General features: G+C 51.4%; 1 protein-coding gene across 6 annotated transcripts in view; it reads left to right on the top strand.

The window, feature by feature from the left end:
- ODAD1 (outer dynein arm docking complex subunit 1) overlaps positions 1–15010 on the top strand; it is a 42090-nt gene that overhangs the window by 9342 nt on the left and 17738 nt on the right. For 5 of the 6 annotated variants that reach the window (XR_013530819.1, XM_035284297.3, XM_035284295.3 and 2 more), the window contains 8 exons: positions 4283–4350; positions 7927–8114; positions 8248–8382; positions 9040–9122; positions 9268–9436; positions 13911–14074; positions 14174–14271; positions 14899–14977. Coding sequence is in view for 4 of the 6 variants with exons in the window: in XM_035284297.3 (XP_035140188.3) it covers positions 4283–4350; positions 7927–8114; positions 8248–8382; positions 9040–9122; positions 9268–9436; positions 13911–14074; positions 14174–14271; positions 14899–14977 (984 nt within the window). In the remaining 2 variants the exon portion in view is untranslated. The remainder of the gene's footprint in view (positions 1–4282; positions 4351–7926; positions 8115–8247; positions 8383–9039; positions 9123–9267; positions 9437–13910; positions 14075–14173; positions 14272–14898; positions 14978–15010) is intronic. The other variant, XR_008478469.2, reaches the window with a different exon arrangement.

Here is a 15010-nt window from a genome sequence, read left to right as displayed (position 1 = left end):
TTAGTCCAGAGGGCATGGAGGCCTACGAGGAAAGTAGCCTCATTTATAGTTGTAGAAATCAGAGTGTCGGGCCGGGCGCGGTGGCTCAAGCCTGTAATCCCAGCACTTTGGGAGGCCGAGGCGGGTGGATCACGAGGTCTAGAGATCGAGACCAACCTGGTCAACATGGTGAAACCCCGTCTCTACTAAAATACAAAAAAAATTAGCTGGGCATGGTGGCGCGTGCCTGTAATCCTGGCTACTCAGGAGGCTGAGGCAGGAGAATTGCCTGAACCCAGGGGGCGGAGGCTGTGGTGAGCCGAGATCGCGCCATTGCACTCCAGCCTGGGTAACAAGAGCGAAACTCCGTCTCAAAAAAAAAAAAAAAAAAAAAAAAAAAAAGAAATCAGAGTGTCATCCTGGAAATTATCACCGAGGGCAATCTACGAGCAAGCAAGACCATTTATTATAAATTCCATGGGTATCTGAACCAGCCCTGTCCCCTCTCTTTTGACTTTTTTTTTTTTGAGATGGAGTCTTGCTCTGTCCCCCATGCTGGAGTGCAGTGGTGCGATCTCAGCTCACTGCAGCCTCCACCTCCCAGGTTCAAGTAATTCTCCTGCCTCAGCCTCCTGAGCAGCTGGGACTATAGGCACCCGCCACTGAGCCCAGTGAATTTTTGTATTTTTAATAGAGATGGGGTTTCACCCTGTTGGCCAGGCTTGTCTTGAACTCCTGACCTCGTGACCCACCTCAGCTCCCAAAGTACTGGGATTACAGGTGTGAGTCACTGTGCTCGGCCTTTTCTTTTTTCTTTTGAGATGGAGTCTTGCTGTGTCACCCAGGCTGGAGTACAGTGGGGCGATCTCAGCTCACTGCAGCCTCTGCCTCCCAGTTCAAGCGATTCTCCTGCCTCAGCCCCCCAAGTAGCTGGGACTACAGGCACCTGCCATTATGCTTGGCTAATTAAAAACTTTTTTTTTTTTTTCAGTAGAGATGGGGTTTCACCATGTCACCCAGGCTGGTCTTGAACTCCTGACCTCAGGCAATTCACCTGCCTTGGCCTCCCAAAGTGCTGGGATTAGAGGCATGAGCCACTGTGCCCAACCTTGACTTTAATTTGGAATAATTTCAAGTTACAGAAAAGGTGCAAGAATTGTACAAGGAACTCCTAAACAACCCTCGCCAAGTTTGATCATTTGCCACGTTTACTCTCTCTTTCTCATCTCCCCCGCTTACTATGCGTGCGTGTAATTATCATTTTGGTGAAAAGAATTTGTTACCCTGATTGCTGAACTGTTTGATGGTATGTTGTAGGCATTGTGCTCCTAAGTACTTTAGTGAGCATTTCCTAAGAACAATGCCATTTTCTTACATAAACACAGTGCTGCCTGGGCGTGGTGACTCACGCTTGTAATCCCACCACTTTGAGAGGCCAAGGCAGATGGATCACCTGAGGTTGGGAGTTCAAGACCAGCCTGGCCAAGATAGTGAAACCTCGTCTCTACTAAAAATACATAAAAAAAAAATTAGCTGGGCGTGTTGGCACGTGCCTGTAGTCCCAGCTACTCAGAGGCAGAGAATTGCTTGAACCCGGGAGGTGGAGGTTGCTGAGCCGAGATCAGGTCATTACACTCCAGCCTGGGGCGACAGAGTGAGACTTTGTCTCAAAAAAAAAAAACCAAAAAAAGAACATACAGTGCTGTTACCAGGTCAGGGACTTGTTAACATTGTTAGAATTCTAAACAGTCCATATTTCAAGTTTGCTGGTTGTCTCAACGATGTCCTTTACAGCAAACTTGATTTTCCCACTCTAGGTTCCAGTCCAGAACCCCACATTGCATTTGGTTGTTCTGGCTCTGTTCATCTGGGTCAGTCTCCATGATGTTGACATTTTGGAAGCATCCAGGCCAGTCATGTTGTACAATGCTGGTGTGTGTGTGTGTGTGTGTGTGTGTTTTAAGATGGAGTCTCACCCTGTTGCCCAGGCTGGAGTGCAATGGCTCGATCTTGCCTCACTGCGACCTCCGCCTCCTGGGTTTAAAACGGTTCTCCTGCCTCAGCCTCCCGAGTAGCTGGGATTACAGTTGCCCACCACAATGCCCAACTATTTTTTTTTTCTTTTTGCATTTTTAGTAGAGATAGGGTTTCACCAGTTGGCCAGGCTGGTCTCGAACTCCTGACCTCATGATCCACTCACCTTAGCCTGCCAATATCTCATCTTGATTCATGATTAGATTTGGCGTCTGCACTTTGGGTGGAATGTCACAGCAGTGATAGTGTGTCCTTTGTATGCATTATCTCAGCACCTGAGGTCGGTTTGTCTCATGACTAGTGTTGCCAGGGAGGGTCTGAAGGCTGGGGACTGGGCTGCAGTCCTGCAAAACGAGTGGGGACTTGCAGCATCTCCTCCAGGCCCGATCATGGCCGCCAATGGACCAATCAGTAAGCACCCTTTCTCTGGAGAGAGCTAGGAAGCACACATATTTTAAAATTCGATTTATTTTTTTGTAGAGATGGGGTCTTACTATGTTGTCCAGGCTGCTTTTGAATTTTTGGGTTCAAGCGATTCTCCCACTTTGGCCTCACAAAGTGTTGGGATTACAGGCATGAGCCATTGCACCTGGCTGACATATTTTACTAGAGTAGGTTCACATTGATACCTCTGATTCTATTCCAACAGCAGCAGCTGTTTCCTGAGCATTCTTCATTCCCTCCTTCTAGCTCTCTTGTCCCACAGTGGGAACCCCAGCTCCCAGCCACATCAATATCCTTACTCATTTGCTCCATCATATGACACGTACCCACAAGAATTTCAGAACTGCTAGAGCTGCAGCAGCGCCTCCCGCACCTGATAACGAGGGCTCAGGGTTTGTTTGCAGTTTGTTTTGTCCTCTGAGAATATGAGTATTTATACATCTTTTCTTTCTTTTTTTGAGATGGAAACTCTCTTTGTCGCTCAGGCTGGAGTGCAGTGGCCATGATCTTGGCTTAGTGCCAAGCCTCCACCTCCTGGGTTCAAGCGATTCTCATGCCTCAGCCTCCCTAGTAGCTGGGATTACAGCTGTGCATCACCATGCCTAGCTAAATTTGGTAGTTTTAGTAGAGACCGAGTTTTGCCATGTTGCCCAGGCTGGTCCTAAACTCCTTATCTCGGGTGTTCCCTCTGCCTCAGCCTCCTAAAGTGCTGGAATTACAGGCATGAGCACCCGGCCTATCTTTTCAAATTATTCTATTCAGAAGTTACTTGGATTAATTCCTTTATTTGGTCTTCTGTATAATGATGATGATTATTGTTATTTTTTGAGATGGAGTTTTGCTCTTGTTGCCCAGGCTGGAGTGCAATGCCGTGATCTCAGCTCACTGCAACCTCCACATCCCAGGTTCAAGTGATTCTCCTGCCTCAGCCTCCCGAGTACCTGGGATTACAGGCATGTGCCGCCATGCCCAGCTAATTTTGTATTTTCAGTAGAGATGGGGTTTCTCCATGTTGGTCAGACTGGTCTCAAACCCCTGATCTCCAGTGATCTGCCTGCCTTGGCTTCCCAAAGTGCTGGGATTACAGGCGTGAGCTATCACGCCTGACCTATTATTTTTTTTCTTTTTTCTTCAGACTGAGTCTCGCTCTGTTGCCCAGGCTGGAGTGCCAATGGTGTGATCTCAGCACACTGCAACCTCTTCCTCCTGGGTTCAAGTGATTCTCCTTCCTCAGCCTCCCAAGTAGCTGGGATTATAGGTGCCTGCCACCACGCCCTGCTAATTTTTGTATTTTTAGTAGAGACAGGTGTTCACCATGTTGGTCAGGCTGGTCTGGAACTCCTGACCTCGTGATCCACCCGCCTCGGCCTCCCAAAGTGCTGGGATTACAGGCGTGAGCACCACGCCTGGCCCTTATTATTATTCTTAAATATGGTTGAGTTCACTTGCTCCCATTTGCATTCAGTTTTAGTTTTCACTCCTCTCTTTATTGATTTAATTTCCTTTATGAATATATAAAACATTAACAAGGTTCTCGGATCAAAACTATTCCAAAAGGTCTCCTAGAGAAACGCCATTTCCTCTCCATCTCCTCCAACTAATTTCCACCCAGTCCCTGGTTACTAAATATTTTTAGTTATCTACAGAAAGAACCTTTTGATCCAGCTTAGCACTTTGACTTCATACCTCTTTAAAATCTCTTTCATGGGCAGTTGCTGATGAGGAGGGTCCCCATTTGGAAGCCTCAGCAGCTTCACTCATTGGAAAGACTCTGAGAATGAGGTTGTAAGAAGTGGCACTGACTTTTTTCCTCTTCCCCTGACAGAAGATTCGCCACCTGCAGAACATGGTCAGCACCCTTACCCTGTCCTCCACCTCTGCCTATGCTGTCAGGTAGGGACTGCGGGCATCCTGGGGTGGTGGGACCCAGATGACTCAGGATGCACCTTTCCATAAGGCAGTGGTGGGAAGGTTCAGGACTTAAGAAATAGACATCAGAACCTACTTTTCCCCCCATTATATGCTCCTGTTCTCTCTCTCCCCCATCAGTTCCCCAGCTCCACAGGCAAGGTCCTGTTCTCTTTCTTGGGCATGTAAATCAACTTCTACTGACCACATCTAGCACATAAGAATGCATCTAGTGGCTGTGCTCTGTGGCTCACGCCTGTAATCCCAGCACTTTGGGAGGCCAGGGCGGGTGGATTGCTTGAGCTCAGGAGTTTGAGACCAGCCTGGCCAACATGATGAAAACCCCATCCCTACCAAAAATACAAAAACTTAGCTGAGCGTGGTGGCGGGTGTCTGTGGTCCCAGCTACTTGGGAGGCTGAAGTGGGAGGATGGCTTGAGCCCTGGGGGCAGAGATTGCAGTGAGCTGAGATTTCACCACTGCATTCTAGCCTGGGCAGCAGAGTGAGACTTCGTCTCAAAATAAAAGTGCATCTAGCATATAAGAGTGCAGAGAGGAGCCAGGAGTGGTGGCTCATGCCTGTAATCCCAGCACTTTGGGAGGCCAAGGAGAGTGGATCACGAGGTCAAGAGATCAAGACCATCCTGGTCAACATGGTGAAACCCCGTCTCTACTAAAAATACAAAAAGTTAGCTGGGCACGGTGGTGCGTGCCTGTAATCCCAGCTACTCAGGAGGCTGAGGCAGGAGAATTGCCTGAACCCAGGAGGCGGAGGTTGCGGTGAGCCGAGATCGCACCATTGCACTCCAGCCTGGGCAACAAGAGCGAAACTCCGTCTCAAAAAAAAAAAAAAAAAAAAAAAAAGAATGCAGAGAGAATTAAGATGTGCACATACAGGGCAGTGGGGTCCTGGAGCCTGCAAGCATCTGGCGAGTTTGTTATTTGTCAGCATTGGTTGCAAGGGACAGATATTTTCTCTGGCCACCTTCAGATAAAGAGACAGGCTGTAAGGAGTTGAGGGGCTGAAGCTGCTTTAGGTGTTGGCTTCTCTCTGCCTCTCTGGGGCTCTCTCCCCATCCCTGCCCCTTTCTCAGCTTCGCCCTCTTCTCCTCTTGCTCCAAATGCTTTTTACCTTCCGCTGAGTTCTTCTATGGCTTTTGTTGCCTCATGGTCCCTGACGGACATCCGTGATGGCCCAAGTCTGCCTTAGGGTCTCTGTGATTTCTCTCGCTGTTAACATAAACATGGCAAAGGTCACCGTTTTAAAGCATACAGTTTAGCAGCATTTAGTACAGTCACAGGCTGTGCAGTACCATCACTTCTATCTAGATCTGGAATCTTTCCGTCACTCCCAAAGGAAACTGTACCTGCCACCGGAAGTGCAGGAATCCTCGGTGCTTAGTCTTACTTGGGACTAGACTAGAATTCTACTTGGGAGAAAGAATTCTGCCAAGTGACTGATTTAGCCAACAAAGAGAATGTACTGAAGGCTGAAGGCAAATAGGGAGCAGAGAGTTTACATGGACAGAGGCAGTGCACTCTGAAGGATGAGGAGAGCGGGCTGTTGAAAGAAAGTGAGCCAGCAGCACTCCGAGAGTTTTGTGTTGGCTTTTTTTTTTTTGAGATGGAGTCTCGCTCTGTCGCCTAGGTTGGAGTACGACAGAGCGAGACTCACCTCACTACAACCGCACCTGGTCTCACCTCACTGCAACCGCACCTGGTCTCACCTCACTACAACCGCACCTGGTCTCACCTCACTGCAACCGCACCTGGTCTCACCTCACTACAACCGCACCTGGCCTCACCTCACTACAACCGCACCCGGTCTCACCTCACTACAACCGCACCCGGTCTCACCTCACTACAACCGCACCCGGTCTCACTCACTACAACCGCACCCGGTCTCACCTCACTACAACCGCACCCGGTCTCACCTCACTACAACCGCACCTGGTCTCACCTCACTACAACCGCACCTGGTCTCACCTCACTACAACCGCACCTGGCCTCACCTCACTACAACCGCACCTGGTCTCACCTCACTACAACCGCACCTGGCCTCACCTCACTACAACCGCACCTGGTCTCACTCACTACAACCGCACCTGATCTCACCTCACTACAACCGCACCTGGTCTCACCTCACTACAACCGCACCCGGTCTCACCTCACTACAACCGCACCTGGTCTCACCTCACTACAACCGCACCTGGCCTCACCTCACTACAACCGCACCTGGTCTCACCTCACTACAACCGCACCTGGCCTCACCTCACTACAACCGCACCTGGTCTCACTCACTACAACCGCACCTGATCTCACCTCACTACAACCGCACCTGGTCTCACCTCACTACAACCGCACCTGGTCTCACCTCACTGCAACCGCACCTGGTCTCACCTCACTACAACCGCACCTGGTCTCACTCACTACAACCGCACCTGGTCTCACCTCACTACAACCGCACCTGGTCTCACTCACTACAACCGCACCTGGTCTCACCTCACTACAACCGCACCTGGTCTCACCTCACTACAACCGCACCTGGTCTCACTCACTACAACCGCACCTGGTCTCACCTCACTACAACCGCACCTGGTCTCACTCACTACAACCGCACCTGGTCTCACCTCACTACAACCGCACCTGGTCTCACTCACTACAACCGCACCTGATCTCACCTCACTACAACCGCACCTGGTCTCACTCACTACAACCGCACCTGGTCTCACCTCACTACAACCGCACCTGGTCTCACCTCACTACAACCGCACCTGGTCTCACCTCACTGCAACCTCTATCTCCCAGGTTCAAGCAATTCTTGTGTCTCAGTCTCCAGAGTAGTTGGGACTACAGGTACGCACTACCACCGCCTGACTAATTTTTGTGTTTTTAGTAGAGACGGGGTTTCACCATTTTGGCCAGGCTGGTCTCGAACACCTGACCTTTGGTGATCCATCCTCCTCGGCTGCCCAAAGTGTTAGAATTACAGGCGTGAGCCACCATGCCCAGCCTGTGTTGGTTTCTTAATATGATGTTGGACTCTTTTTGAAGTTCTTGCTTCTGTCTTTTCTTTGAGACGGAATTTCACTCTTGTTGCCCAGGCTGGAGTGCAATGGCACGATGTCGGCTCACTGCAACCTCCACCTCCTGGGTTCAAGTGATTCTCCTGCCTCAGGCTCCCAAGTAGCTGGGATTACAGGCATGAGCCACCATATCCGGGTAATTTTTGTAATTTTAGTAGAGACAAGGTTTCTCCATGTTGGTCAGGCTGGTCTTGAACTCCTGACCTCAGGTGATTCTCCTGACTCGGCCTCCCAAAGTGCCGGGATTACAGGCTGAGCCATCATGCCGGGCCAGGTCTCTGCTCTTTGTGACCACAGGATAACTGCAACCTGATTCGGCCCCATTCCTGTGACCCTAGGCTGGATCTGCCCAATCAGGACGCCAGCTGACTCTGCCCCATCCCCCACAACCTCAGGCTGACCCCGCCCATCCCCAGGACCCCAGGCTGACCCCCGTCCAGCCTCTAGCCATCTTGACCCTGGCTGATCTCCCCAGGGAGGAGGCGAAGGCCAAGATGGGCTTGCTGCGGGAGCGCGCGGAGAAGGAAGAGGCCCAGAGCGAGACAGAGGCGCAGGTCCTGCGGCGGCAGATCTCGCACCTGGAGCAGCTACACCGCTTCCTCAAGCTCAAGCACAACGACCGGCAGCCGGATCCCAATGTCCTGCAGAAGCGTGAAAAGCGGGGTGAGGCTGGGGCTGCTGCCTCCTCATCTCGAGGGCCTGGCTGCCCCAGGGGGCACTGCACTTTGTTCGCCCAGGCCCAGGAGGTCCCTGTGCTGGAGGCCACCCAGGAGGCTGACGTGCTCTGTTTCCCCAGCCCAGGAGGTGGCCGAGGGCCTCCGGAAGACCTCCCAGGAGACGCTGGTGCTTCGCTACGAGGACGCCCTGAATAAACTGTCCCAGCTGACCGGGGAGAGCAACCCCGACCTGTTGGTGCAGAAGTATCTGGAGAGTGAGTTGGGGCCCTGGGCGGAGGAGGGAGGCGCAGGGGCCCGGGCACCCCCTGAGTCCAGTGCAGGCGGCCTTGGCTCTGGCCCTGGGGACTCTTCCACCTGTGCCTGGGAATAAGGTATCAGGTCTGGGACTCACCATGTGTGTCCACTGGCTTCTTACTGTGGTCCTATCTCTGCCCCCTCCCCATCTCTGTGTGCTTGGTGTCCCCCCAATCACTCTCCCACCCCTGGCTCCCATCTGATCCCCTTTTTCTGTGTTTCTGTCCCTGCATCTCTCTGCCCACCTGTTTCTTTGGGATTTGCTGTGTGTCTGTCTCTCCTCTGCTCTGCCTCTCTTCACTCCTGGGCATGGGGTCACTCTCCACATCCTTCCCTCAACCCATCCCTCTCTGTTTCTCTCCTCCCGCCTGCGTCTCCCCATCTCCCTTGATGTTTCTGGGTCTCTGGCTTTCCCTCTCTGCCTCGTGGTGTGTTTTTGTGGCCCCTGTGCCGTAACCTCCCGTGCCTCTGTGTCTGTGACTCCTCTTTGTTCATTTCTCTGCCGTGGTCTCTGTGTGGCCTTCGTCAACCTCACTTTCTCTGGCCTTCTGTGTGCCTCTCTGTCTCTGTGTCTCTGTCTCCCTCTCTCTGAGCCCCACCTTGCCCAACTCTCCCAGTTGAGGAGCGAAACTTTGCTGAGTTTAACTTCATCAATGAGCAGAACTTGGAGCTGGAGCATGTGCAGGAAGAGATCAAGGAGGTGAGTGAGGCCTGCCCTGCCCATCACCTCCTCTACTTCCTGCCCTTCCCCTCCCTCAGCCCCTCTCCTGCCTCTTCTTCCCAGTTCCACACTCCCCAACTCCTGAGGCTGCCATCCGGCCCAGTGTTCAGCCCTGTCCCCACAGCTGCAGGAGGCTTTGGGGAACACACGTGCCAGCGAGGGCGACCGGCATTTGCTGCAGGAGCAGCAGCAGCAGGAGCTGCAGCAGCGCGTGGACAATGTGCGCTCCGAGGCCGAGAGCCTTGAGGCCCGCTTCCAGGATGTGCGGGAAAAGCTGGAGAAGCTCAAGGCTGGTGAGCACCCATGGGCTGTCCCTTCCAGGCCTGGCTTCTCCACTTGAAGGACGCCATCATCCCGCGGAGGGCCCAGTCCTGGACTGGCAGCTTGGAGGCATTGCATGGACGACCTGGTCCACTTGCTTATCATTTGTCCCGTATCTGTCCATCCATCCATCCATCCATCCATCCATCTATCCATCCATCCATCCAGGATCTATCCCTTCAACTGACCCATATCCATCCATCCATCCATCCATCCACCCATCATCCATCCATCCAGGATCTATCCCTTCAACTGACCCATATCCATCCATCCATCCATCCATCTACCCATCATCCATCCATCCAGTGTCTGTTCCTCCAACTATCTTATATCCAACCATCTATCCATCCATCCATGACATCCACCCAGCATCTGTCCCTCCAACTGTCCCATATCCATCCATCTGTCCACCCAGGGTCTATCCCTCCAACTGTCCCATATCCATCCATCCATCCATCCATCCATCTATCCATCCAGGGTCTATCCCTCCAACTGTCCCTTATCCAACCATCCATCCATCTATCCACCATCCATCCATCCATCCATCTATCCATCCAGGGTCTATCCCTCCAACTGTCCCATATCCATCTATCAATCCATCCATCCATCCATCCAGGGTCTGTCCCTCCAACTGTGCCATGTCCATCAATCCATCAGGATCTATCTCTCCATCTGTTCCATGTCCATCTATCCATCCAGGGTCTATTTGTCGATCTGTCTCATCTATCCCTCCAACTGCTCCACATCCATCTGTTCATTCATTTATCTGCAATGACATTTGACTTTTGCTGGGCACTTTTTATGCCTTATTCTGCTTGTTTCACAAAACACTAAAAAATAGTTGCTATCCCTCCACCCGCCCCTATCCATCATCCGCCTACCCATCCATCCATCTATCCAGTATTTCATCCATGGATCATCCATGTACATCTGCCCGTCTATACATGCCTAGCAGTGGGACTGCTGGGTCATAGGTATATGTTGATACTTATTAGAAAATGCCGAACAGTTTTCCACACTGGTTGCAAGATTTTATGCCCTTGCCTTGTGAACATATGAGAGTCCTGGATGCTCTGCACCCTCTCCACCACTTTCTACTGTAAGCCATTTTATTTTTTATTTTTTGAGCCATTTTAATATTAGTCATCTAATGTGTGTGCAGTTATTAAATCTGTTAATTTAATTGGCATGTCCCTGGTGACTAATAATATTGAGCATCATGTTGGCCATTCAGGTATCTTTTGTGAAGTTCCTTTTCAATCATGTGCACTTGTTTTTTCAAAAAGTGGGTTTATCTTGTTATAACTGACAGGAGTTCTTTGTATATTCTAGATACTAGACTTTTGGTAAATATTTTCTCTCTCTCTCTCTCTCTCTTTTTTTTTTTTTTTTTTGAGATGGAGCCTTGCTCTGTAGCCCAGGTTGGAGTGCAGTGATGTGATTTCAGCTCGCTGTAACCTCCGCCTCCCCGGTTCAAGCACTTCTCTGCCTTAGCCTCCCAAGTAGCTGGGATTACAGGCTTCCATCATCAGGCCTCGCTAATTTTTGTATTTTTAGTAAAGATAGGGTTTCACCATTTTGGCCAGGCTGGTCTTGAACTCCTGACCTTGTGATCTACCTGCCTCAGCCTCCCAAAGTGTGGGATTACAGGCATGAGCCACCATGCCTGACCTGTAAATATTTTCTCTTATACTATAGCTTGCCTTTTCAGTTTTTTGGTGATGAACTGACGTTTCTTAGTTTTGAGCGATCTAATTCATAACATTTTCTTTTTGTAGTCAGTGACTTTGTGGCCTGGCTTAAGAAATTTTTGCCTGTCCTGGGGTTACAAAGGCATTGTTCTGTGTTTTCTCCTAGAGGTTTCATTGTTTGAGCTCCCACATTGAAGTCTGTGACTTATATCACATTAATTTGTATGGATGATATGAGGTAGGGATCTAGAGTTTCCTTTAAAAAAGAAAGTTCTTTTTAAATGGATGAGAGGTCTCTACGTTTCCCAGGCTGGCATCGAACACGTAGTCTTGCCTCCTCAAGCGCCTGGACAACTGTCCTGAGCCACCGCGGCTCCCTGACCTTTTGCTCTTGTTGCCCAGGCTGGAGTGCAATAGTTTGATCTCGACTCACTGCAACCTCTGCCTCCTGGATTCAAGCAATTCTCATGCCTCAGCCTCCCAAATAGCTGGGATTACAGGAGCCTGCCACCATGCCTGGCTAATTTTTATATTTTTAGTAGAGACAGCGTTTCAGCATGCTGGCCAGGCTGGTCTTGAACTCCTGACCTCAGGTGATCTGCCTGCCTTGGTCTCCCAAAGTGCTGGGATTACAGGTGTGAGCTGCCGCACCTGGCCTTAAAATTTTTTTTTAAATTTTAAAAAATTTAGTTATCTTTTGAGAGGAGTTTCATTCTTTTGCCCAGGCTGGAGTGTAGTGGTGCAATCTCAGCTCACTGCAACCTCCACTTCCCAGGTTAAAGCAATTCTCCTGCTTCAGCCTCCCTAGTAGCTGGGATTACAGGCAGTTGCCACCATGCCTGGCTAATTTTTGTATTTTTAGTAGAGAAAGGGTTTCACCATGTTGGCCAGGCTGGTTTTAAACTCCTGACCTCAAGTGATCCACCTGCCTTGGCCTCTAGGCATAAGCCACTGTATTTTTTTTTTTCTTTTTTTTTTCTAGGTTGATGAGATGGATCCTCCTGAAAAAAAAATTTTTTTTAGAGGTGGGATCTTCCTATGTTGTCCAGGCTAGTCTTGGCCTCTTGGACTCAAGCCATCCTCCTGTCTTGGACTCCCAAAGTGCTGGGATTACAGGCATGAGCCACCATGTCTGGCCATTTTTTTTTTTTTTTTAATCCTTTCTGTGGGTATCAGTTGCATCTACCTGTGTGTCTTCCCATCCTTTTTTTTTTCTATTATTATTATTATTTTTAAAAATTTGAGTGCCGTGGAGTGACCTTCACTCACTGCAGCCTCCCTCTCCTGGGTTCAAGCAATTCTCCTGCCTCAGCCTCCTGAGTAGCTGGGATTACAGGCACACGCCACCATGCCCAGCTAATTTTTATATTTTTAGTGGAGACAGGGTTTTGCCATGTTGGCCAGGTAGTTTCAAACTCCTGACTTCAGGTGGTCCATTCGCCTCGGCTTCCCAGACTGCTGGGATTACAGGCGTGAGCCACCGCATCCGGCCCCATCTTTCTTATTTTGGGGGACGTAGCCATGCAGAGCACTGAGTCGTCAGGCTGTCCTGATTTTTTTAAAATTTATTTTCATTTTTAGTGTTGTTTTGAGACAGAATCTCACTCTGTTGCCTAGGCTGGAGTGCAGTGGTGTGATCTGGGGTCACTGCAACATCCGTCTCCCGGGTTCAAGTGATTCTTCTGCCTCAGCCTCCACAGTAGCTGGGACTACCCTACCATGCCTGGCTAGTATTTTTTGTATTTTTAGTAGAGATGGGATTTCATCATGGTGGCCAGGTTGGTCTCAAACTCCTGACCTCAAATGATCTGCCTGCCTCGGCCTCCCAAAGTGCTGGGATTACAGGTGTGAGCCACTGGGCCCAGTCTGTCCTGGGTTTGAATCTCATCTCCACCAACTGTGAACCTTGGTGTGTGGCTTCCTCCTTCTGAGCCCCTCTGGGAATGGGGATGGCAGTGCTTACTTTGCAGCGTTGTCATGGGAATTAGAAGGGATGACGGATGGAGAGAGGTGGGGTGTGGTGGGGAGTGAGCTGGACAGCGAGCTCGGGGCACAGTCGGAGTCCACATACGGGCAGGTCCTCCTTCCCTCTGTTGTGATGGCTGTGCCGAGCCCTGTGCTAGGTGCTGTGGGCACAGTGGGAAGAGGCCCTGGAGGGGCTGACCTGGGCACTGGGCACTCATCACTGTGCTAGGTGCTGTGGGCACAGTGGGGAGAGGCCCTGGAGGGGCTGACCTGGGCACTGGGCACTCATCACTGTGCTAGGTGCTGTGGGCACTGTGGGGAGAGGCCCTGGAGGGGGCTGACATGGGCACTGGGCACTCATCACTCGGGCTAGGATGGAGGACACCCAGGCGAGAGGAGGCCCTAACTCAGTCTGTGGTGCAAGACCATCATTTGTGGGGCCCAGTGCAGAATGAGGGGCCCCTTGTTAAAACATTGCCGAGACTTTCAAGATAGGAACCCCTCACCACTGCCTGGGTCTCACACTCACGAAGCTGGCTCTGTGGGGGTGACTGGGAAGGCTTCCTGGAGGCAGTGACACTTGAGGCTGATTTTGAAGGACCAGCCAGGGAGGGGGACACACAGCAGTGCCCTCCCCCTGCCTGGCTGGCTGAGCTCGGGTAAGTCCCTTTTAGTCTGTGAGCCTTGACTGCAGTCTCTGTAGAATGAGGCAGTGGGGACCTGCGTAGGGGGAGGGATGGCACCCAGCCAGCGCTGCCAGATCCCTGACAGCTGGCCCTCCGTGACGCAGGTATCCAGCTCCTCTTCACCAAGGCCTGTTGTGATGGCAGCATGATCGACGACCTCCTTGGGGTCAAGACCAGCATGCGAGACCGGGACCTAGGCCTCTTCCTGAGCCTCATCGAGAAGCGGCTGGTGGAGCTCCTCACAGTGCAGGCCTTCCTGAATGCCCAGGTCGGGGGCACAGGGAGCCAGGGTGGGGTCTGCAGGGAGCAGGGCAGGAGGCAGGCCTCGGGGTGGGCCCCAGCTGACCACAGGCTCCATGCTCTCCAGAACTTCACCTCCTTGGCCAATGCTGCCCTCCTGGTGCTGGGCCAGAACCTAGAGGATCTTCCGAAGAAGATGGCTTCACTTCGGCCCCCTGACAATTTGTGAGGCATAAGGCAGGAGGGATGCAGAGGGGAAGGGGCTTCCATCGGAGCAGAGGGAGCACACAGGGTAGAGAGTTTTGGGGGGCTTTTGGGAACTAGCTGGTGGATGGGGTCCTAGGGGGTTAGAAGATGAAGTGTGGCCGGGCACAGTGGCTCATGCCTGTAATCCCAGCACTCTGGGAGGCAGAGGTGGGCGGATCATGAGGTCAGGAGTTTGAGACCAGCCTGGCCAACATAGCAAAACCTTGTCTCTCTACTAAAAATATGAAAATTAGCCAGGTGTGGTGGTGTGCGCCTGTAATCCCAGCTACTCAGGAGGCAGAGGCAGGAGAATTGCTTGAACCTGGGGAGGTTGTGGTGAAGCAAGATCATGCCACTGCACTCCAGCCTGGGCAAGAGAGTGAGACTCCATCTCAAAAAAAAAAGATGAAGTGTGTGCTTCAAAGGAGCCAGAGGAGTAGGGTTTGGCGCCTGTGTGGGAAGACGGGGCCCCGAGTACGCCAGAAGGGGAGGGCACTCAGGGCTGGTGGGAGAATGGCTGAGGTTCCTTGAGTTTATTAGGAATGGCCACTGGCCTTTTTGAGGACTAAGAGTCTACTCTTTTCCGGTTTTCCTTCCCCTCCCCAGAGAAGACCCCCCGGGTTTTGAGGCCAGAGATGACTACCCCATGAGCAGGGAGGAGCTGCTGAGCCAGGTGGAGAAGCTGGTGAGAGTGGGACCCACGGGGTTGGGGCCAGGC

The sequence above is a fragment of the Callithrix jacchus genome, chromosome 22 (genome assembly GCF_049354715.1).
Source record: "Callithrix jacchus isolate 240 chromosome 22, calJac240_pri, whole genome shotgun sequence".
In the NCBI taxonomy this organism is placed as follows: domain Eukaryota; kingdom Metazoa; phylum Chordata; class Mammalia; order Primates; family Cebidae; genus Callithrix; species Callithrix jacchus.
Note: the sequence above shows the minus strand (reverse complement) of the source record. Positions and strands in the feature narration are given on the sequence as shown.